Source organism: Ursus maritimus, unplaced genomic scaffold (assembly GCF_017311325.1).
Source record: "Ursus maritimus isolate PB19 unplaced genomic scaffold, ASM1731132v1 scaffold_36, whole genome shotgun sequence".
NCBI classification, from domain to species: domain Eukaryota; kingdom Metazoa; phylum Chordata; class Mammalia; order Carnivora; family Ursidae; genus Ursus; species Ursus maritimus.
In genome coordinates this window covers 19,930,015-19,955,208 of record NW_024426230.1, presented here as the reverse complement: position 1 = coordinate 19,955,208, position 25,194 = coordinate 19,930,015, and the positions used below count along the sequence as shown (strand labels likewise).

Genomic DNA, 25,194 nt, shown 5'->3' with positions numbered 1-25,194 from the left:
ATGGGCACTTCACTGAAGGCCAGAAGAGAAGCTTATGTGTACAGTAAGTAGACTAAGAAGTCACGGAGCAGTTGGTATAAAAAATATGTTTACAATGAAGGGGTCCTAACCTGAACAGACTGGTGCATCAGGAAGACTAATAATGAGAGTAGTATGTAGAATGGAGCTTATGGGGAAACAAACAATATACTTTATTTTAGAAAAAAAAATTCTGAGCTTTGTTTGTAGCTAATTTGATATTTTGATCTTTGGTTTTGTCTTATGAAATTAAAGAGAGAACTGAAGATTCGAATGTATCCGTTGACATTCTAACCTCAAGACAACCGTTTTTCTCAGATGAAGAAAGAAAATGTATGGCTCTTAATCAGAAGGAAGCTTATATTTTAGTGACACCACTTAAGTCTAAAAAAGTGATAGAACAAAAATGCATGAAGTATAATCTGTCCTCTGGCACTGTTAAAGCGGTAACAGATTTTGCAGTGTCAAAGCATCAAAAAGAAAATAAATCAGACTTAAATGGAACTGCACATTTGATCAGTAAGCCCACAAAGACCTTCAAAAATGCATTCGAGTACAGTGTGGATCATAAAAATAAAAACAAGGAAGATCGCAGTGAATGTGATTTACTCATGGTCAACCAGAAAATCAAAATATCTAGTCCTAAAAAGGCACAAACTGTCACCTCTGACTTTAAGAAAAATACAAGGTTGTTACCAAAATTGAAGAAAATAAAAAATGCATCCACGTCATTTTATGAGCATCAGTCCTCATCAGATTTGTCTAGTGAAGAGAGCGAAACAGAAAGGGGAATTAGAAAAAAAGCTGAAATTGCTAAGAAAACCGGAGCAAGGAATACCAAAAAAACAGTGGTTCACCTGAGGAAAAGCACAAGAACCACAAGGAAAATCCCAGCGATTTCTGAATCTGAAACTGAAGAAAGTGAAAGTGAATTTTATATCAAACAAAAGAAAGCTAGATGTTCTGCTAAAGAAAGTTTTCAGAAATCTGGTATTAGGAATGAGTCTCCAGTTGTTGAGGCGACGGGATCTAATAAGACAAATAGGCATTCCTTTGAATGTTTTCCTGGTGTAGTTCAAGATGAAGAATGGAGTGAGAAGGAATTGCAGAAACTTCATTGGTGAGTAGTTAAATTTGACTCTGAAATATCTAGAGTGGCCACAAAACAGTTGAAGACCTAAAAATTCCAATAAGGAGCTAATTTAGTGACCTCTAATCATTAATATGGAAGATATCCAAAAAGACACGGAGAGAAATTTATACAAAGAATAGAGGGAGAATACAGATAACTTCTAACTAGGTACTTTGTGGCCATCTCTACAGCTTGCATATGAGCAAAAGAAAAGTTAGTCTTCCTTTCTTTCCCATTTAATGTTTCAAGACAGCTACCCTCCCCCTCAGGAAAAGGGTAACTATGTGAGGGGGGTGGATGTATTATTTAACTTGATTGCGGTTATCATTTCACACTGAACATGTATATCAAGTGATCCCATGTACACTTTATACAATTTTGACAATTATACCTCAACTAAGGTGGGGAAAAATATTGTAAAAGAGAAATGCTGCTGTCTCGGATAATCATATTTTAAGAAATATTTTATAGTAAAATTTACTATTACAAAACCTTAAAGCTGAATTCAGACCTGCAGATTATTTAAATATGGTCTTTTCCCCTGCATTTACAGAGTAGAAATAGCCTTAGAAATTAGGTGATCCATCCAAGGTTTCATGGTTAGTGCTGCTAATTAAGTATAACAAGAATTGTATTTAGCTGCATAGACTTGACAGGCAGTTTGAGTAGTGCAGTAGCATTGGAAGCTAGAGCATAGTTGAGCAGTGGAGAGTGAATGAGAGAGTAAAGTGGATAACACAAGAAATTGGCAGTGACAGGGAACAAAAAAATGAATAGGTAATAGAAGACTGTGAAGATAAGGGAAGATGTATGTTTGGTTGCTTACTTGTTTGTTTGTAAGAGGACTCAAGCCAGAGTATGGTGGTGTGATGGGAATGATCTAGTAGAAAGAAAGGAAGATGTGATTGATAAGAGAGAAGATAGAAACATACCACGATCAGTGATTCATTTGCTTGAGTGCTCCCTAACCTTATAACATTTGGAATTCATTTTCATATCTACCTTCTTGAAACACTCTTGAAATCTCTGTGCCACTGTGTTCCTTCTCTTTCATTTTCCTAAATGTTCCTTCTCTGTCTTATTTTCAGGCAGAGAATTTTCCTCCTTCTCAGAAGTTCTTGGTTTTGGCTGCTTTCTTGCTATGATAATGTAGTCCTCAGTGATCTTTTCCTTCCATAGTTCTAACTTTACTCTTTGAACAGGGATTCCCAAATCTGTATCTCTAGTCTTGAATTCTTGTATTTAGATTTGTATTTCCCATGGGGCACCTGGGTGTCTCAGTCAGTTACACATCTGCTTTTGGCTCAGGTCATGATCCCGGGGTCCTGCTTCTCTGCCTCTCGCCCCACTTGTGTTCTCTCTCTCTCATAAATAAATAAAATCTTAAATAAAAAGATTTGTATTTCCCTTTGCCTGTTGGGCATCTCTCCATAAATCTCACTTACAGAGATTCTAACTTAATATGTCAAAAACTAAACTTATTTTCCTCTGCTGATCTACTTGGCCTGACATTCCTGATTCTGAAAATGTAATTCTTTCAGTCAGCTAGCATTAAACTTTATCATTATTGATTTTTGTTTTTAAATCAAAGTAGTTCTCAAGGAGCTATAGATTTTTCCACAGGATCATTGCATCTGCATCTTTTCTCTTCACACTACTCTTTTTCAGACTTCTAATACCTGCCTGAACTGTGGAAGTAACCTTATATTTTTACTTTGTTATTTGCATCTGTGTAAACTGTTTTATGTCTCTCCAGATTAATTTTAATGTATAGTTGTGCTTCTAACATCAGAAACCTTCCCTGCATTCTTACTAATCTTCAAATTACATACTTTCCTCCAATTACATATAGGTCTCAAAGGGTAGGGCAACTGCGGCGCCTGGGTGTCTCAGTCAGTTAAGTGTCTGCCTTCAGCTCAGGTCATGATCTCAGGGTCCTGGGATCAAGCCCTGTGTCGGGCTCCCTCTCATCGAGGAGTCTGCTTCTCCCTCTCCCTCTGCCCCTTCTCCCCACCCCAGCCCCATGCTCGCTCTGTCTCTTTCAAATAAGTAAAATCTTAAAAAAAAAAAAAAAAAAGGTAGGGCAACATGTGTTGCATTTTTGTCTTTCTGTCCTTTGTGCTTGGCACTACATAAAGACTTGTATGAAGTGAACCACAGAGCTGGGTAACTAAAGCCCAAAGTTTCTGCCAGAGAACCAAAAACAGGAGCCCTGGGGAACTAAAAATTGCTAAGGAAGGAGCTAGGGAAAGCAACCCTATATAAAGTTGTTTATGAACTTTTGGGCTTACCCCTGAGTTGCACATGTGAGGATCTGATCCTAAACAGCATACCCAAGACTGAACTAAGAGGTAGGCTGCCACCCAGTTTCTAAGCCAGCCAGCCACTCAGTGTCCCCCACACAGGATATTTTAATAGCATTGCAAAGCTTTAAAAATAGAACATACTGAAACTACAACCACAAAAGACTGATTGGAATTTATAGCTCAGGTTATAACCAGATTGACTGCCTGCTAAAACAAAAACATTAGCATTCTCCATAGATAAACACGACCAAGAGTTTTACAGTATTTCAAAATGCCTATGAAATAGTCCAGAATTACTCAGTATATGAAGAAACAGGGAAATCTTAACTCATGGGGAAAAAAAAAAGATGCTAATGCTGAGATGACACAGATGTTGTAATTATCTGACAAGATTGTGAAGCAGGTATATTAAAATGCTCCAGGAGCCTTACCAAAGAGCTGACAAGATGGCGGAAGCGGAGCAGAACAACAACACCTTCTGCAAGTTGACCTACAGCGCAGTCCTCGACCAGCTGCTGGACAGTCCTAGGAGGTTGATGCCGCTGTACAGCGCCCAGCAGCAGCAGAGGCTGTACCTGGATTTGTGGAGGAAGCCATACTCACTGCTTGAGCGCCTGCGGAAGGCCAAGAAGGAAGCTCCTCCCTATCGCATAGCCCAGAGTGGTTAAGGAGCACCTGCAGGACACGATCATCATGCCCAAGATGGTGGGCAGCATGGTGGGTGTCTACAACGGCAAGACCTTCCGCCGGATGGAAATCAAGCCCGAGATGATTGGCCATTACGATTGGCCATTACGTGGGCAAGTTCTTCACCACCTACAAGCTTATAAAGCACTGCAGGCTCGGCATCATTGCCTCCCACTCCTCCCACTTCATCCCTCTCAATCAAGTAGCCTGTTTGGCCAGTAAAGGCACAGACTTCTTTAGTCAAAAATTTTTTAAAAACTCCAGAAACTAAAAGCAAACATTCTTGAAAAGAACAGAAATTTAGAAAATTTCAGACATAGAAGACAAGGATCAAATGAAAATTTTAGAACTGGGAAATAAAATAATCAAAATAAAAAACTTACTAGATAGGCTCGATAACAATGAAATGGCAAAGGAAGGAGGCAGTCAATATCAGAAATGAAGGAATAACAAGAAAAATGGTAACTATCTGGATAAATACAACAGACTATTTTCTTGAGTTCTTTAAAATGTTTAATGGTTGATAGGAAATATTACATTGTATGGTGGAGTTTTCAATATATGTAAATTTAATACATAAAACAACTACAATATAAAGAGGAAGGATGAAGAGACTTATGGTGGTTAATTTTCTATTCTACTTGAAGCAGTAAAATATTGATTCTAAGTAGACTATTAAGTATGTTTGTAATAATCCCTAGAGCAACTACTAAGAAACTATACAGAGGTATTTTCAAATATATAATAGAAAAAATACTAAAAAAATAGTTAACCCAAAAGAAGACAGCAAAGGAGAAATAGAAAACAGAACAAAGCAGAAAGCAAATAAAATGATTGACCTAAATCCAAACATAATTACATTATATTAGTTGTCTGAATGCACCATTTAAGACAGATTGTTAGAATGAATTTTAAAATATCCCCGCTATAGTGCCATGTAAGAAAAATTTCAAATAGGAATAGGTAAGTTACAAGTTGAAGGATAGAAAAACACCATGGAAACTCATAGCTGAAGTGGCTGTACTAAAACCTGTCAAAGATTTCAGTACTAAGAAAATTATCAAGGTTAAAGAACATTACAAAATGAGAGAAATGTCAGTTCACCAGGAAGACAACCATCTTATGTATATGCACCTAACAAAAAAACCCTCAAAATACATGACTCAAAATCAGAACTAAAAGGAAATGACTAAACTGAAAAGATAGGTAAAACCACATTTATAGTTGGAATCATCAATGCTTTTCTCTTGTAATTGACTGACTAGTAGAAAATTAGCAAGGCTATAGAAGAACTGAACGACACCATCAACCAACTATCTAATCAACATTTGTAGAACAGTCCACCCAACGATATGGGAAAAAATACATTTTTTTCCAAGAGTAGGTGGATCATTTACCAGATAGAACATTGACAAGGTCATAAAAACATCTTAACAAATTTAAAATAACTGAAGTCATGCATAGGGTGTTTGTTTTCTGACCATAGTTGAATTAAACCACAAATCAATAAAACAGGAACATTTCCAAGCAGTTGAAAGTTAAATAACACACTTGTGAATAATCCATGGGTCAAAGAGAAAGAAGTCTTGGGAGAAAAGATACTGAACTGAACAGAAATGAAAATATATCAAAATTTGTGGTGTGAGCACAGAAGTTCACAAACAACTTTATGGCGTGGTTTTATAGAGTTTATCTCTTTTGATTTCTATGGAACTTTCTACATCAATAAGTCATGGTACATTCTTAGGATGAATGGACTACTGAGAAATAAGAAGTAAGAACTATTGATATATGTAACAACCTAAATGAATTTCAAAGGCATTATGCTGAGTGAAAAAAAAGAAGCCAGCTTAAAAGGTTATATACTGTATAATTCCATTTCCAGAATTCCATTCTGAAAGACAAAACTAAGAAAACAGATCAATGATTGCCAGTGGGTATAGTGGTGGACAACAAAGAGGAATCACTAGGAATTTTTTCAATGTAATGAAACTGTTACATATCCTATTTTTTGTGATCATGGTTGTACAAATCTTTATATTTGTTAAGATTCATAGAACCATATCCAAACAGACGATTTTACTGTATGTTAACTTATAAAAAAAAAAAGGTGCCTAGACTGCATACTATTAAAATATTTAGATATGGCAGGTTTGGGTTTGGGCTCTGCTTTTCTCGTTTTTTTCAAAGCTCTAACCTACAGCCATGCCTTTGAAATTTACCATACTACAAATATGGACTACTCTCTATTCCTTAACCTTATGTCCTGTCTCCTTCTCTTCATTTTTTTACCAATACTGTTGCCTTATTTTCACCTGTTATATTTTGTCCATCCTTCAGATTTTATCTCACATGTCAGTGAGACAACCTTTCCTTGTCATCACCTATTCCTAACACCCCACTTAACTAGATACACTGTATCTAGTTGTTCCAGTACTAAGAAAGCAGTTCCAATCCTGACTGCGTAGCAAAACAATCACCTGAGGAGCTTTTTATTCAGAGCGATGCCACTGCAAACCTACTAAATTGAAAGCTTCAGGGGTAGTCTGTGAATCTGTTTGCTTATTTTAATAACTTATTTGCTTACTTGTACATTTGATGTAAGCTCCTCAAGTGATTCTTAGTTACAGCCCACTGTTCTGTACTCCTCATCATGCTTATAACCTAGTTAGCAAGTAATCACTCTTAAGAGGTTTATGAAAATATATCAGGGAAATCTGACTTACCTTAAGCAGATACTTGAACTAAGATCTGAAGGACAAATAAAAATTATTTAAGCCGTATTTTCATGATAAGTTCATTTTAAATAAAACAACATATATAAAAGTAGAAAGGAAGAAAGCATATTTAGAAATACTGAAAGGAGGCCAAAAAAACCAGTACAGAAAGTGAGGGCAGAAGAGTGCAGGATGAGATTAAAGAGGTAAGAACAGTGTAAAAGTCATATTAAATACTTTGGTTTTATGCTAGTGAGTTTGAAAACAAGTTGTATTTTTCTCCCTCTGTCACCTATAAAAGGAAGTTTCAAGTAGGATTGGAGTGACACTATATTTGCTTTTTAAAATTATCTGGGCTAAAGTAGAGATGTGTTAATTACAGATTAATTTCTTATTAAATGCATTAAGTATTTTTATTATGAAAAATAGTCCTGACAGTTGTATACTTGCAAATTAATGTACACAAATAGGGAAGCTTGAGCCTCCAAATCCTTTTAGCGCTCCACTTTAGAACACCTGTGGAATAATTATGCAAAAAAGTAGAGCATTCATTAGTTTTTAATGCCTGTAAGTACTTGCCTTCTTTTATGCATTGAGTACTATAATCAACTTGTACCTGTTCACAAGAGCTGATTCATACAGATTTACAATTAGATAAATTTATTAAGTAATACCCTAAACTCATCATTTCCTAATTATTTTACTACATTTTATTATCTCTGCCTTAAGGTTCTTTACATCAATTATATCTGCATGGTGGAAGTTCTATATAATTGTGTCCTATCACACATTTCGTACTCCACGTTCAGGGACATCATGTTGGTAGCTTGAAATCAGCCACGATAGAGGTATTTACAATATGAAAATTGGCAAACGCTACAAATAAGGACTTTTTAACCCAGAGAGCTGGTTTTTAAAACTTACCAGCATAATGCTGCATAGGTTAATTGGTGAGTTAAGTAGATCTTTTCTGGCTAAACTGTCAACCACAATATGTAAGAAACTGTTTGGGGAGGGAGGGGAGCAGAAATATGTGTACTAGTTTCTAAATACTTACAAATAAAACTTTCAGAATATAACTCATTTATTAAATTGGGTGACTACCTCATATTGGCTAACAGTTTTTTTTCTCTTTCAATTTTCATTTCCCTCAATTATTATATATAAAATACTGCGTTCTGAAATTATGATAGAATGAGAGCAAGAATAACACTTTTTAATAAGAATTTATAACTAAGAGTATATAGCAACTAAGAGTTCATTTTCCAGTATACTTAGCACCAGTAAGATTTGAGCAAGTGTTGAAAAGTTAGTCATGCTAGAGTACCCCAGAAGATCAGGTCACTGATGGCTGAACTTAGGAAAAATATGTTGAAAGAAAGACCTGAGATGAATTTCAGGTTTCATAGAGTACAACAAAATAGAAGATACCTACCAGATATGTCAAGTATACATCTTCATATTTTAAGCACTCAAGTAAGTTACTGAGTGGAAGGAATAGTATCTTCTTCCCAGTTATCTAGAATGATTTTGGTTAAAATTCCTTTAGCTCAATAAATCTCATTGACTTAGTGGTATGTATTCAGGAGATTGTTTTTATTTGAATTTCTTGTTCTTTAACTGGTTTTGGTCTTCCATAGTGCTTTTGCATCTCTTCCAAAGCACAAACCTGGTTTCTGGTCAGATGTAGCTATGGCTGTAGGCTCTCGATCTGCTGAAGAATGCCAGAGGAAATACATGGAGGATCCCAGAGAAAAAGGATCCCAGAAACCTGTCACTAAGAAAAAAACAGTCAATCCCAAAGGTCAAAATGGTAACCTTTGTAAATTGTTTTTGCCTAGTTCTCAGTATTGATTTCTAATCATTCACTAGATTTATTTACCCATGTATTGTCATCTTATAGGTATTTTCTCCACATTTTAAAGCTAGAAAGAATTCTAAATATCATCTGTTTTAAGTCTTATCTAGATAGTTAATTCCATCAATAGTAGCCTTAGCAGCCTTGTGCTTTGAATTTTTTCTAGGAAATCTGCAGTTAGATCCAAAGATTTCAGTATCTGGATTATTGTTCTAAGAGTCTAATTTAATTTGAGGCCACTTGGGTAGGGCCCCCTAGAAATTCATAATAAAATTCAAAGTAAATTTAGTTTTCATATTCCCCAGGAGTACACATTCATGCTCAGAGTTTATGACAGAGCGTATACTAACCTTTCAGAGTATCCTATCCCTGTTTTAATTCAATAAGGTTTATATTTTTTAAAATCAATTAATAGGCGTTCAGCAAGGGGAATGTAGGAGGTAACCTTTCCTTCCCACTGGGTAGAGGCATTTTCCACCTCACCCAGGCTAATCTTATATAGTTTCTTCATGAGTATCTTGTGGACTAATTATATTGCATAGATCCCAGTACAGAAAGAATCTTTTGTTATATAAGAGACTTATTAATAGAGGATGAGTTTACTTAATATAAACAATTTAGATTTTACAAAGTCTGTTAACGTTAGAGCAGTTACTATAAATGACCAAGTCCTTATCAAAATATTTTGCTGACTCCTAAGGCAAGATAGGTGATGCTGATAAGAAGCAAATTATTAAGATAACTGCCAAAGTGGGAACTCTTAAGAGGAAACAGCAAATGAGGGATTTTCTGGAACAGTTGCCAAAAGATGATCATGATGATTTTTTCAGTACAACACCTTCGCAGAATCAGAGAGTTCTGGTAAGAGTCTTAAGTGCATGAAATTATTGCTTTCTTTATATTCACTTTTACATCTTTCATTTTTATGTATGGTTAGTGTTCATCCCTAATAATTTAGGCCAAGGATTGATAGTTCCACAGACATGACCCAAAGTATACAGTATAGGAAGCAGTCCGCCAGCACATGCTCTTCTCATCAGTCCAGAGTCCGTCTTTCAGTGAGTTTCAAAGGTAATGGGTGTAGAGCCAAATTGAAAACCCAGAAATGTTTAAATAGCTACATGTATATATTTAAAATTTCATATGCAATGAGGCAAACTTATAAAATTATTACCTACTGTATAGTAAATTCAGTGGAGGGATTTAGTGGCAGCACAAAGTTGACATTAAAATGTATAAAAGAATTTTTATAGTATAAAAAATCGTATAACTAAAAACCTCAGCAATTGGGAAAAAATATTTACAACAAATAAAGCCAGTGTTTATAATATGAAGAACTAATTCAGATGTTACTAGAAATAGGGGCGCCTGGGTGGCTCAGATGGTTTAAGCGTCTGCCTTTGGCTCAGGTCATGATCTCAGGGTCCTGGGATCAAGTCCCACATCTGGCTCCCTCCTCAGTGGGGAGTCTGCTTCTCCCTCTCCCCTCCACTTATGCTCTCTCTCTCTGTGTCTCTCAAATGAATAAATAAAATATTTTTTTAAAAAGTTACTAGTATTAATAAAATTTGTCTGACTTTGGCTCAGGTCATGATCTCAGGGTCCTGGGATCGAGCCCCACGTCAGGCTCCCTGCTTAGTGGAGCGTCTGCTTCTCCCTCTCCCTGTGCCCCTCCCCCCACTCATGCTCACTCTCTCTCTCAAATAAAATCTTTAAAAAAATTGTCAAGATGGCAAGGAAAAGGTGGGCAAGAAAAAATTCAAAAGGCTGAATGAATACTTGGGGAGGTGGTTGTATTAGCTGACAAAGGAAAAATAAGTAAACCATACGTATATATTCTAAGTTATGGAATCTTTTGTAAAACTAAGTTAAAATATCCACTAACAAAAGCAGTGGAGATACTGATGTAGCCATACATTAGTGGATGTAAAATGAATCCTACCTTTGGAAAGCATCATGGCCATGTTCAAGAACCATTAGATTAATTGTATTCATTAGAATTTATCCTACGAAATTGAAAAGAAGTCAAAAATCTTTTTTTTTTTAAGATTTTATTTTTTGAGAGAGAGAGAAAACACAGAGGGAGAGTGAAAGGGAGAGCCAGACTCCCCACTGAGCAGAGAGGCTGATGCGGGGCTCAATTCAGGACCCTGAGATCATGACCCAAGCTGAAGGCAGATGCTCAACCAACTGAGCTACCCAGGCGCCCCGAAGCCAAAAATCTTGACAAAGATAATGATTGCAGGTTTATCTTTACTGGAAGCAATGTATATATACAATAAGGATGTTCTTCATGAACAGTCAAGTACAATATAAATATTAATTGCAAATTTGAGACTATTTCTAGAATTTAAATGTAAATGTTAAGAATATTAAGATCAACGCAAAAATGGATAGATATAGACAACTGATAGAAGTGTAAAAATTCAAAGGGTTGTTTTCGTGAGCTAAACTTCAGGGGTAATTTTTTTATTTACTCATTTCTTAGTATTGTTACATCATCTCCAATATTAAAAGGCTACACAATGCTTTAAGAATTTAGTAACATCATTATCTGGGGTTTTTAGCCTACAGAGATAATAAAGGGAGGTATTTTAAGGGAGCCATCTGAGGCTCTTACTATGTTCCCTGCATAACAACCATGGTCCTTTAGGGGTTATATCCTTTATATAATTCTACCATCATTTCAGGTTTCTCTAAGGTTTTAATGCAAAGGAAGGTAACATCTTAATGAAGGACTGAATTGTTTATTGGAAAGGTATATACACAAAAGTTTAATGTTGCTTGAGTTCCTATTAAGTGCCAAGCATAAAAATTAATTAGTTCTGTTTTGTTATATTTACACAGAGATAAGCAAACCATGACCCACGGATCAAATCTGGCAGGCCACAGTTTTTAGAAACAAAATTTTATTGGAACACACATCTTCATTGTTTACTTAGTATTTCTGCTTTCATGCTACAACAACAGAGTTGGATATTTGGGACAAAGACTATGTGGACCACTAAGCCTAAAATATATACTATCTGACCCTTTACAGAAAACATCTGCTGACCCCTGGTCTTTTCACAACTTTTAGAAATAGGCGTCATTGTCTCTGATTAACACAGTAGAACTGAAATTTTTTAAAGGCCAAGGCTCTGTTCTGTAACCACTAATATGTTTAGTTATCTCAGTGGAAAAGACAACTTATTAGGCCACCCAAAAACATTTAGTAATAATAAGAAATTCCATTTTTATGGTTGTCTCCTGGCTCATAATAAATATTTGTTTTCTAGTTGCCAAGTCTCCAGGACAGTGCAGAGGAAGATGATACTCTGCCAAGTATGGACAGAAATCCAACAACTCCATCATCAGTTGTCTTTCCACTGGCCAAAACTCCTCAGTGTCAGCACGTCAGTCCTGGCATGCTAGCCTCTATAAATAGGTAAATATGCATATGATACTGTAGTTCCTGCATCAGCATTTAACATTTCAGGAGTTGAATAGTAGATGTCAATAATGAGAAGAGTTATTATTTTAAAAAAAAAGAAAGAAAGAATAGTTCCTAGAAGTCAAGGATGAACCAGTAGGGGTACTGTTCAGTAGTGTAGGGACACAGCTCACGCTTTACATCAGGATAATTCTAAATGTATCAAAGTTTTACATAACAAGTTATACTATAAAATATACCTAAAGAAACCTTGGAGGATTATTGGTAATCATTGATTAGCAAAAGTCTTTTCAGAAGACAGTAACAAAAAGAATCGTAAAGTCAACCAGGTGAAGTTTTACCCCATATCAACCACCATAAGCAATCAAAAGATAAATAGTGATCTGACAAAAGAATCATGGAACTCATCAAAGAAAAAGGCTAATTTTCCTGATGCAGCACTCCTACAAATTAAGTGGAAAGGAAAGCCATTCTCATGCATTACTAGTGAGAGGATAAATACAGTCTCTGCAAGCAGCAATTTTTCAATATCAAAATTGTAAATACACATGCTCTTTGACTTATCAGTCCTGCTTCTCAAACAGTGAATGCACAGCTTATTAGAGTATTGCTCATAATAGCAAAAGACTGGAAGCAACTCAGATGCTAATCAAATAAATTCTGGTATATTATGTAGCCATAGAAATTAATGAAGAAATTCTTGATATACTATTATGGCAAAATGTTCAAGATATATTAAGTGGAAAAAATTAGCTGCAGTGAATTATTTGTGTAAATAGGGGCTGTGTGTGTACTTGTATATGTTATACATGCATATATATGTGCATATATATATAATTGCTTTCCTTTAATTAAATATATCTGAAAGAATATATAAACTGAAAACATCAGTGATCCGTACCAGGAAGAACTAAGATCACTTAGAGATGAGAATAACAGGGAAACGTTTTGAATTTTGAACTATGTGAACATAGGGACTACTTGAAATATAAATAAAATTAAGAAAAATCAGGGGTTACCAGCAATTGAATAACAGAAAAGATGGAAAATAATGTGAGGCCTGAAAATAAGCCATTCCATTTGGCAATCAAGCAGGACAACGCTCATTTTATGAATAGTAATTTCCACGGGTGTGAGGTAGAAGCCAGGTAATAACGACTGAGAAAAAAGTATTCAGTCTTCTGAAGCTTAGTAAAATTTTAATTTGCATTTATTTGGTAAAAAGATAATTTTTCCCCAGCAATCCACAAATTATTTTTATTTTTTATTTAGTATTCATTGCAGGTGAAAGTATATTGAGAGTATAGTTTTAGACAAAATTTTTGGTAAGCACTTTGGCCAGATCATCAAAAGCTTTAAAATATTCATCTCTTTGGCCCTTGAATTATAAGGAAATATATTTGGGCAAGTATGTATGTACAGTTGTATGGACAAAGATGTTCATTATGAAACATAACAATGAAAATATGGAAATGACCTAAATGTCCAATAAAGTTAAGAAATTAGGATTTGTCCATATAATAATATGTAACAATTGAAAATCATGCCTTCAAGAATTTTTAACAACAAAGAATAATGTTCAGTTGACAGTAGATTTTGAAAGCTAAGAAGTTAAATTATAAACAGTATCCCAATTTGCATAACATGTATTCAGAAAGGAAATTTCTTGACTAAAAACATCACCAGCCATTATACCCCTAGGTTGTAGAATTAAACTGAAGAGAGTTTCGGTGTTCTGTTTTGTTTTTGTATCACTTTTACAATGATGGAAAGACATCTTTTTCCCCCCTAATAGAACACATGGTAGACTCATCTATATCATGAATATATTTCCTAAAATTTAAAAAAAATGAGTTTCCTAGGCCTCTACACTATCCCTTGACTCACCAGCTCTAATAGTTGGCTTCCTTTTATTTAAAATAATGAAACAATTTTTATCACTTCAGAAGTGATTTTTTCATACAGGACAACAGACTCATGAGGTGCTGATCCTGCAGCTGGCTAGGTTATTCGCTAGCTGTGCAGCAGTGTTTGTGGTTCACATTAATATCTTAATACAGTCACACGTTTAGAAATATCTACATGTCATAGCTTTAAGGTTGCTTCCAAATTATCATAAAGGAAAGGATAATTGATCATAAAGGATCTTGAAACCAAGAGAGAGAATTAGAATTGGTGTTCAGCTGATATTTACTATCATAAGCAGGACTAGGAACTGTAGAGGGAAATGGGAACAGCCGTTCTGGTTAGCTTCAATTTATGTCGGTAAATTGACCCAAGCCTATTTGCTAAGAATGGGTGGGAGGGGACAAGCTAAAAAGAAACGACTCAACAGTTAGCTGGAACCTATAAATTAATTGAAGGTTTTCATCACCAGATATATCCTTAAAGTGGTTAACTGTGAGACTGAATCTGGAAAGGGAAGGAAGTGAACAGTAGAAAGGGGTGAGAGGTCCAATAAAAGGGAGTCCAGGGACAAGAAGTCTCAGTGAATTTTGGAAAAGAGAGGCAGCAAGACAGTGATTGGGAAAGAGCACAAATGGGACAATGAACAATAAGCAAAACCATCATTTCCTAGAATATTCTTATTCAGTGTTAACTTTAAAATATTAGGTTGAAGAATTTTGTCCATCAGTACACCACTGTCTTTGTAAAAATGGAAAAGACAAATATATTTTTTTGTTCGTTAAGTTTTTATTTAAATTCTAGTTAACATAGAGATTAATATTAGTTTCAGTGTACAATATAGTGATTCAACACTTCCTTCCACACAACACTCAGTGCTTATTACTAGTGCACTCCTTAATCCCCATCACCCATTTAGCCCATCCCATCTACCGCCCTTCTGGTAACCATCAGTTCTCTATAGTTAAGAGTCTGTTTCCTGGTTTGTCTCTTTTTTTTTCCTTATTTCATCTGTTTTGTCTCCTAAATTCCAGATATGAGTAAAACCATGTGGTATTTGTTTTCTCTTATTTTGCTCAACATACTTTCTGTTTCTAGCTCCATCCATGTTGTTGCAAATGGAGAGCTTTCAGTCTTTTTTATGGCTGAGTAATATTCGTGTGTGTGTGTGTGTGTACACCACACCTTCTTTATTCATCAGTTGATGGATACTTGGGCTGTTTCCATAATTTGGCTATTGTACATAATATTGCTCTAAACATTGGGATGCAGTATCCCTTTGAATTAATATTTTTGTATTCTTTGGGTAAATAGCCAGTAGTGCCATTGCTGGATCAGTAGCTCTATTTTTAACTTTTTGTGGAAACTCTATACTGTTTTCCACAGTAGCTACACCAATTTACATTCCTACCAACAATACACAAGGGTTCCCTTCTCTCCACATCCCCACCAACACCTATTGTTTGTGTTGATTTTAGCCAGCTTTATCAGCTATGTCATTTGTAAATATCTTCTCCCATTCCATAGGTTGCCTTTTAATTTTGTTGTTTCCTTCCCTGTGCAGAGCTGTTTATTTTGCTGTAGTCCTACTAGTTCATTTTTGCTTTTGTTTCCCAGAAAAATATATATATATTTGCCAGAAAATACAGTTTTCCCCAGAAAATACACTTTTTAAAGATGAAAACACATTTTAAATTAATTTTGTCAATTGGTATTCAAGCAGTGGATAGAAGTATGGTAGTTAATGTTGACTTAAAATTTTGTATTCAAACAGGAATGATTGTGATAAATATGTTTTTCGTATGCAAAAAACCCATAAAAGTAAAGGTGGCATTGTCTGGGGCAATATCAAGAAAAAAAAAGTAAGTTTATTTATTCTTCATTTATTCATTACATCTATTGAACAGCTATCATATATGGCAAATTGTGGGAGTTATAAGTTACGTAAAAGTTCTTGCCCTCAAAGTAAATAGTTAATCTTAGAGAATAATAATTTATGGAGGTACAGTGAAGGACCACCTTATGTCCTGATTGCATATTCCTTCTGACCAGATTATGGCAATCTCTTCCTCCCTCATATTTATATTGCACACTTGCTAGAGTATAATTCTTCTCAGAGTTTCTAAACTAAACATTGGGATTACATAATCACATCCAATTTCTGTGGGTTTCACTTGTTCACAGGAAATGGTAGAAACTTAAAATCAACCTGGAGACTAAATTCTTTAAAAGAAATCTCCAAAATTGAGCGTGTAGACAGACTCAGTGATTCTTAGATTCCCTTTTTCCAGTCCCACATTCCTGGGACTGGAGAATGAAATTTTGGTTTGTTGCAAAGGACCTGGAATCAACATAGTGAGAAAGACTTGTTGGGCTTCTAGTCTCTATTTTGCCAGTGAAAAGTTGGATGGTTTTGATAATTGTTTCACAAACTTGAATGTGCATAGGAGTCACCTAGGGATCTTGTTAAACAGATTTTGGTCCAGTAGATTTGAGATTTCTGCATTTCTAATAGGCTTCAGGTGATAATGCCTGTGTTGCTGTCCATGGACCACACTGAGTAGTAGCAAGATCCTAATCCACTCAGTCTGTTCTCTGCACAATGATGAAAAATTCAAGTGGATAGATCTATAAGGACCCTTCCTATTAAGAATTTTTATTTCTCTGTATTTCTGACATCATCCTAACCACTACTGGACTTCTGTTTTCTTAATGGGTCATAATGTGAGCAGTCTACCAAACTATAATATCCTTGTGATTTAGTCCTATTTTTTCATAGACTAATATTTTGTAGCTAATGTGTGAGCACAGAAAGAGCAAAGGATTTAGTGTTAGAAATTCTGATTTCACAAACTGAGGGCTACAGAGGGGAGGGGGGTGGGGGAATGGGATAGACCGGTGATGGGTAGTAAGGAGGGCACATATTGCATGGTGCACTGGGTGTTATACACAACTAATGAATCATCGAGCCTTACATCGAAAACCGGGGATGTACTGTATGGTGACTAACATAATATAATAAAAAATCATTATTAATAAAAAAAAAAAAAAAAAAAAAGAAATTCTGATTTCAAGACCTGACTCCCCATACCAGCTTTATAATAAGGCAGGCTATTTAGGCTTTCTAATCTCATTTTACTCATGTGTGGTTATCGTTGACGTGGGAATCATGATACTGGTTTAATGTCGCTGAATGATTTTGAGAGATAAATGATAGAATAGTGTTTTTGACTCATTTCACAAGAAAAAGTACATTTATATCACAATCTGAACATAAATTTGTATCTCAAAAGTTTGAACTATATTTACCCCTAGTACAATGGGTATACCTTGTCATATTTTCTATTCTATTCCTTTTCATTTTTTAAAGATAGCCAGCCATGGCAAAAGTTAAAAAATCACTGATGTAATAAGTATGTATTATACACTTGAAATTTGTCATATAAATTACCATTTTTAGACAAGAATTTAAATTTTGCTAGTGGAATGGAATGGAATGACTACTTAGATTTTGGCAACTGTCAGAGGCCCATAGACTATCCTTTCATCTCTGTAGCATTATTTTGTAATATTTTCTTATAGTCATGTTTGCCATGTTTGTGGGAAACAACACTGAATAAGTGTTCTTGCCCTAGATAAATTCAACTCTTTTAAAAGAGAAGTAGACATTTCAGAGATAATTATAATGTGATTAGGTATCATTATAGGCATGAGTTCAAGGTACTTGGGATGAAGAATGCTTCTTTTGTCTATGTTTGAGGCAGAATTCACAGGAGGTACTATTTAGCTATTAACATGAACTCTGTTGCAGGTTGAAACTGATTTTTCAACTCCAGCATCAAGAAAAAAAACCCTGTTTTACAAAGGTAATTTATTTTTCTTTTGGAGCTTAGTCTATTAGAAGATAGTCTCTTTATTACCATAGTACTAAAATTAACTGCTCTCAAATGGGCAGACCTACTATTCAGTTTCTCAGTTCTTTTCAATTTCACTGAAATTACTTTTAGAAGTATATTAATCTTTTTTATTAAACTTCTCTCTACAGAATTAGGAGAAAACTCTGATATTGGAAAACTTTTCACTAATGCTATGGAGTCTTTGGATGAAGAAGAGAAAGATTATTATTTTTCAAACTCTGATTCTACATAGTAAATATGAGAAAATACTTCCAGGATTTTTATCAAGAAGCAGATATTTATATATTCTTTTGGAATATATGTATTTTCCTTATAATGTACCTTCATATGAAATTGTGGATTCCTTCTCAAAGGTTTTAGGAGTTTGTATTCAGAGTAAAACATCCTTCTATAAATATTCCTCATTGCTGCAGTTACTAAAATATAAGGAAAATTGTTTTGATTGTATATAGATATTTGTCAATTTTTGAGTTTTACAATATTAAAATATCCTAGATAAGTCTTCTTAAGCATCCAAGTCTGTTTACTTTAAGAAAATCATGTTCCAAACAGATTTTTTAGAAGCTTCCAAGGAAATGTTGCTACTGTTAAGGGACAGGGGAGGGAGAATGAAAAGTAGATTGTACTGCTGGCTACTGAATTCATGAAAACGTTACATTAGCATTTGTTACCACTTGGTATACAAGCCAGAATTGATCTAATGTTTAAATTACATGTTGTTCAAACTATCTGACACTCTTTCTCCTGATTTTTTTCTTAAAACTTGTGATTGGCATATCTATGAAAGCTATATAAATTTATTGCCTTTTCAGTATTTTATTAGGTAGAATCAGAGAACAAATTTTGTTGCATTACACCTTATTTACATATGAAGACAGTTTACAAGACTGGATTAAACAAACATTCAAGTAGTTGGTCTACCATTGTAAGGAGTCAAGTTAATATGCCATGTCATAGTAAACATTATTTTTCTTTCAGATAGTTCCTTTAGAAATAAACCTTTTTTTAGCTTATTCTGCCACTCTGTTTTGAAATCTGACATAGACTATTTTTCCTGTGGTTATAGTATATGTTCACTTACCCTTTCTCTCCAGTTAGATTGTTCAAATAAACTTGGTTTGCTTTTATAACATTTGTATTTTGGTGGTTGTTGTTTGATTACTGGATCATAGAAAGTAAACAAATATACACTTCGTTACTGGTTCAGCTTGTTGCCTCAAAAAATATCAGAACTTTTAGTAAAAAATACATTTTCTTGTTTCTTAAGAATTTAGTAATAATCAGCAGTTATATAACTATAGAATTTATGGAAACACAAGATTTAAAAAGAATATTGCAGAGATATTAGGCTGAGTTCATAACTGTTTCTGCCACAAAGACTTTTAGATGTAGGATGGAACAAATGAAGGGATTATTTTAGAGTGAAAATACTGTTTTATAACTTAAGTTGCCGATATTTGGTATAATACCATGCTGCTTACTGTTAATGGATAGTATTTTTAAGGAGTTAGAAGGTACTTAAATTCCATAATGGGAAATAAAAAGATAATTTTGATATAGCACAGACTTAACACCAAAAAGTGCGGCCTCCCCCCCACCCCTAGCCCCTATATTCCCTGTGTCCTATTGGAACTCCTTCAGTGTCCTTCCTAGTTTACTTAATTGTATCCCACCTGCCAGGTACCTGGTTAGTCCCGTTTCTTTCCATCAGGTCATAAGATAAGCTAGTTAAGGCTTAAAAGTAACATCCAGGGGCGCCTGGGTGGCACAGCGGTTAAGCATCTGCCTTCGGCTCAGGGCGTGATCCTGGCGTTGTGGGATCGAGCCCCACATCAGGCTCCTCCGCTACGAGCCTGCTTCTTCCTCTCCCACTCCCCTACTTGTGTTCCCTCTCTCGCTGGCTGTCTCTATCTCTGTCGAATAAATAAATAAAATCTTTAAAAAAAAAAAAAAAGTAACATCCAAAGGAGACTTAAAAGTAGGCTCAAACATGGATTAATAATCAACAGGGCTGATAGTTAAGTGCTACCAATGAGACTATAAAGAAGGCTACTGCAGCTTAAATATGGGTAGAGCTCCACACAGCAAGCATAAATAAATGAAATCTTCTAGGTTATGTCCCTCACACCATGTTAATTTATAAAATATTTTGTCTGGTGGTTGGACACAAAGAATTTGAGCACACTGGTGTCTGCATGGGAGAGTCATCAAAGTGGTCATCAGCCCAGGTCAGTGTGAAGTTGTTGAGGAATTGCATACTTCTGGCACGCAGCTAGGGCAGAGTACCACCAAATGTCCCCACCCACACGCACCACTGATACCATGTAGCAGAAGCCAGAAGTAGCAAAACAGCCAGAAGTAGCAAAACAGCACACTGGAACCAGAAAGAAGCCCCTTTCTTCCTTCTAATGACAAAGCTTAAATCATGCATACTTTAGTGAGAAATGTTCAAAAAGTCCAGTCCATTATAGCAAAGCAAGATACTAAAAGGTAAATTTGAGGCTGAGAGATAAATAAATCAATAACTGCACATGACCCAATAACTTCTAGAACTTCTCTGACAGAATTACTGAACAGCAGAACTATGAAATCCACTGCTTTCAGAAGAATTAAGAATTTATACTACCCCAAAGAAGCTAAGTTCACGATTAAGAGTAACTTTTTAGTGAAAAAAAGAACCATCTAGTTCCTGGGTTCTGGTTCTAGATTTCCCAGTAAACTTGAATAAGTCACTTGTTTGTAGGCCCCACTTCCATCTGATAAGAAAAGAGAAAAGCAATTTGAATTAGATGAACTCTTGAAGCCCCTGCCTGGTGTAAGGCAAGGAGAACTCTACTGTGACATTGGTTCAACTACCCTGCAATGTAACAAGAAAACAAGGCAACCAGAGAATAAAGGACTCTAAATGGGGGATGAGGGGAAATCCATAGTTAAAGGCTGCATTAGCACGAGACTGACTAGAAGGGCCTCAGATGTTGCAGATAAAAACATGGAGACATCTTAAAATATTAATAGTATCACAGACGCACTGTTATGGGCACAATGAAGTCCACATTCAGCAGCTCATCTATACTAACCAATTCTCCAAGTCTCAGCCAATATTCCACTTCTTTGAATGTAATATTTCAACAATAAAAAAGCAGTGTATGTTGGAATTCATAAAGCAGGATTTGACTATACTTGATTGGGACACTTTTGGTAAGATGATCATATTCAATTAAATTTCATCTCTCCTAGTAACTGGAAAATTTATCTCATGATATACCTACCATTCACATCTTATCCAATATGTATGTAGACTCAGGACATTTAAAATATTCTAGATGATATTATCATTTATATATAGGAAAATTATTTATGACCATTAAGTTGGCAGCAGACACCTCAACCTATTATGCTAACAAATGGCAAGTTCAGTACTATAAACTCTGGAAAATTCCTAACCTACAGCCCTAACTCGAGCTTTTACTTTCTAGTAGCACCTTCAGTAAACCTTTTTTTATTCAATAAAAAATAAGTTTCATAATCTAGTTAATCAAAATGATGACTGAACATCAGGTTTTCTTTTAAAATAATTTATAATCTATATAAATAAAAATGTACACAATATAAAATAGATATGGAAATATTCTTTTACATATTTCAAACTGATCATCACAAACCACAGCAATGATTATTGAAGTGCACTTAGTATTGTGAGAGTTCTTTCATAACCGCACCTGAGCGTGTGATCATGCATCGGACTGTAGTCTACCTTGGTTAAGGCCATCTGGTAACATTTGCATGTCAAATACATAGTGAATATATCTATAGATCTCCTCGGCCTTCTGACGAGTTACTTGTGCATACATGGAGATTTCTTGAGGTGAGCTGAAAAATAAATTAGTAGAACTTTTAACTCGTACAATTTAATATTCTTACTTGCTTAACACCAAACGTAAAAGAGTATGTCCTTAGCATGAGTTGAAGACACTTATTCTTCATATTTAAAGTCATATATAACAATAATTTCAATATCTTACACACAGGTCTTTAGTTTAATTAAAATATCCTATTTTCTGAAATCCTTTCAAGCAATATAATAGACAAAAACTAGTAAAATTTGCACTGTCACATTTGTCTAGTTCCAGAACTAAACAGCCTAGAAATGTTAGAATGCAAGCTCAAATATAAGAGCTGTTGGTCTAGCTCCCAGAGGGCTCTAAGTTCGCCAAAGGCAGTGGCTCTTACTGCCCCTCATTAAGAACTTCAGTTTCATGCAGTGGCTGTAACATACTGGCAAGCAAAAAGTCTTTACTGAGTGAGATAATCTTAACAGGTGCTATACATCTTTATTTTTAAAAAAATTAAAATTTCTATGAAATACCTCTAAGAATCATTTAAAAGTAACCATCTAAAAATATTAAGACGGACATACCTGTTAGTCATCTCTTTAACAGAAGAAAACCGGTGACACATATTTAATGCGGTTATATAACTTACATTGGGAATACTTAGATAAAACTGAAGTGCCTCACATTTACTTCTGTTCACCACTGTTGGAACATGAATACCAACATTCTTTCTTTGTTCTACTAAAGACAGTTCCTTTAGCAAATCTGCAGTTTCTTCTTGGCAGGAACTGAAAAGAATTCGGATTCCAGCACCAATTAAGGTAGTCAGCAAGTTGTCATAGCTCTTTGTCCTCCTAAACATCCTGGATGTGTCTCCTAAATATTTCATATTTAGAAAAATGCAAACCTTAGTAACTTACATTAAGTAGAATCATTAATACTATATATTATTAAAATCCCAAGATTTACAGCCATTCAGCAAACTAGTGCCACCTTACTCTAATGAGAAAGCCTCAACTAAAGATTTAAAGTGATTCTCAAGTATCTGGAAGATAAAAAGGAAGAACTATCTTTATGAGTGTCTTCAATTGGAATCAAATAGGAAGATGAGTCAGCAGGAGAGCTTATATTCCTAGATAACTCATTCCTGAAGACCAAGACCATATTATCTCTAAAATTCTTCACAACACTAGCACTGATGAATAGCTTAAGTATTGGCTTAACTGATATAAAATCTTACATATTTATTTAAGAGTAACTCAAAACTCTGCATACCCATTTTAATGTTATCTTTAATATTTGCCTATTAAATTACTTCCCTACCTTTCCCAGTCATTTCTTTTCATAGTCTATCCTCCATCCTTTTGGGGGCACTTTTCGTTACGGAAAAACAAAACTTTTTCCATAATTTTTTTTCCTGTAACTTTTGCCATGTTACTTTCCTTTTATTCCAAATCTATTTCCTTTATAAAGGATATGTTGGTAAAGAGAAAATTATAGAATTTTAGCGCTAAAAGGACCCAAGAGACCACTTCATCTAAAGCCCTCACTTGTCGAAAGAAAAAGAACGAAAAAGAAACAAACTTGGCTACTGAAAGTGACTTATCCAAGGCCGCATAGTTTACCAGTGACAGCATGGGGATAAAGAGGTACAACGCTCAATTACCAACCCAATGTTTTATATAAACTACATTATTTCTTTTTACTATATACTGTGTGACTGTATAATTCTTGAATTCTTACACTCGCCCTTTGCCTGCATGACTTCACTTAGTCCTCATAATTATCACAAGATGAATAGGACAAATAGATTATTAACCCTCAAAGGGACTGATTTGTCAATTCAACATCACATAGCTATCATGACACCAAAATTCAGTGTGTCTTCTGATTCCATATTCCATGACCTTTTTTATTATTCTCAGGGCTCCCCCTACGATTAAATATCACCCAAAGAAATTCCCTAACTGAAGCTCCTATGCATCCTTTTCAGTTCCCGAATAAGAACTCCCAAGTATTCAACTGAAAGACCCCTTATACCTTATATCTGCTCTTCTCTGATATTCATAATTTCAATAAAAAGCACCACTACCTAACTAATGGCCCAGTGAAAGAAATCAATCGATTCAAGAGTAATTCTTGCCTCCTTCCACCAACTATTGCTAATCCTGCCTCCTAAAGCCCCTAAATCCTCCTCCTTTTCCCCACTACTGCCTTAAGGTCCTCATCCTTTCTGGAGCTCCTGAAAAAAGGCATGACTCACTTGCCAAGACTGATTCACTTGCCTTCAATTTCTCACCCTTTAACTCTCAAACTGCATTTTAACACAATAACTAAAAAAATCCAGAAATAAACCTATTTATGAAGTTAATAATAATAGCATAACATAAACACAATGACTAATGAAAAACATGGCTTTATATAAATATAAAGTGACATTTTTGCATCAGGTATTTGTATTTTAAGAGTTTTCCACATCGTGACAGAAGAGTGAACTAAGTAACAGCCGAGTTCCTTTACAGCCTTATAAACAGAAACATTTAAAAATACAAACCTGTTTTTTCTCTGTCCTTCTCCACAATCACACATATTCTTTCAAACATGCTCTGTAGGTACTGGATCTGGTCAATGAGTTTGTTCTTATTGATACTATTTAACATCTCTGATTGAGACCTCCTTTCCACCACCATGCGGTTACTCACAATGTAGTCACAACCATTAAGAGGACAAACCTCTACTTGTAAGCCATGAATTGCCCTTAGGGAAGAAATTACTTCTGATCCAGAAGTGATTTCACAACTATCTACAAGAATACAAGTTCTTTGGCCTTCCTGTGGAAGTCTAAGAGAAGCATGTGTACCAGCCAAATGCGGTCTTGAGTTGGAACAGTTTGCCACTGAAGTTCTCGAATCCTCCAGAGTACTACCAACCTGAAAAGGTGGAAAATATTGATAATGATCATTAGTGCCATGAATTTCTAACACCTGAAGTTGATTTTCCTTACTAATATTACAATTTCCTTTTTTTTTTTTTTTAATTTTTTTTTTTAAAGATTTTATTTATTTGAGAGAGAGAGAGACAGCCAGCGAGAGAGGGAGCACAAGCAGGGGGAGTGGGAGAGGAAGAAGCAGGCTCATAGCGGAGGAGCCTGATGTGGGGCTCGATCCCATAACGCCGGGATCACGCCCTGAGCCGAAGGCAGACGCTCAATGACTGAGCCACCCAGGCGCCCCTTTTTTTAAAGATTTTATTTATTTATTCGACAGAGATAGAGACAGCCAGCGAGAGAGGGAACACAAGCAGGGGGAGTGGGAGAGGAAGAAGCAGGCTCATAGCGGAGGAGCCTGATGTGGGGCTCGATCCCATAACGCCGGGATCACGCCCTGAG

The 25,194-nt window shown here is 35.3% G+C and overlaps 2 protein-coding genes and 1 pseudogene across 3 annotated transcripts in view; 2 read left to right on the top strand and 1 right to left on the bottom strand.

Moving 5' to 3' along the window:
• The window catches only part of MIS18BP1 (MIS18 binding protein 1), a 42,125-nt gene extending 22,332 nt beyond the window's left edge, over positions 1-19,793 (top strand). Inside the window, 7 exon segments of the mRNA XM_040620868.1 lie at positions 274-1,138; positions 8,501-8,673; positions 9,419-9,579; positions 11,997-12,145; positions 15,831-15,918; positions 17,868-17,922; positions 18,102-19,793. Of these exon segments, the coding sequence (XP_040476802.1) occupies positions 274-1,138; positions 8,501-8,673; positions 9,419-9,579; positions 11,997-12,145; positions 15,831-15,918; positions 17,868-17,922; positions 18,102-18,205 (1,595 nt within the window). The 3' untranslated portion in view covers positions 18,206-19,793.
• LOC103666236 lies at positions 3,879-6,537 on the top strand (annotated as a pseudogene).
• Positions 19,794-21,638: 1,845 nt separating the features above from the next.
• FANCM (FA complementation group M) overlaps positions 21,639-25,194 on the bottom strand; it is a 62,703-nt gene continuing 59,147 nt past the window's right edge. For both annotated transcript variants that reach the window (XM_008693640.2, XM_040620867.1), the window contains 2 exons: positions 22,391-22,682; positions 21,639-21,843 (listed from right to left, as the gene is read on the bottom strand). In XM_008693640.2, coding sequence (XP_008691862.2) covers positions 21,705-21,843; positions 22,391-22,682 — 431 coding nt within the window. In that variant the 3' untranslated portion in view covers positions 21,639-21,704. The remainder of the gene's footprint in view (positions 21,844-22,390; positions 22,683-25,194) is intronic.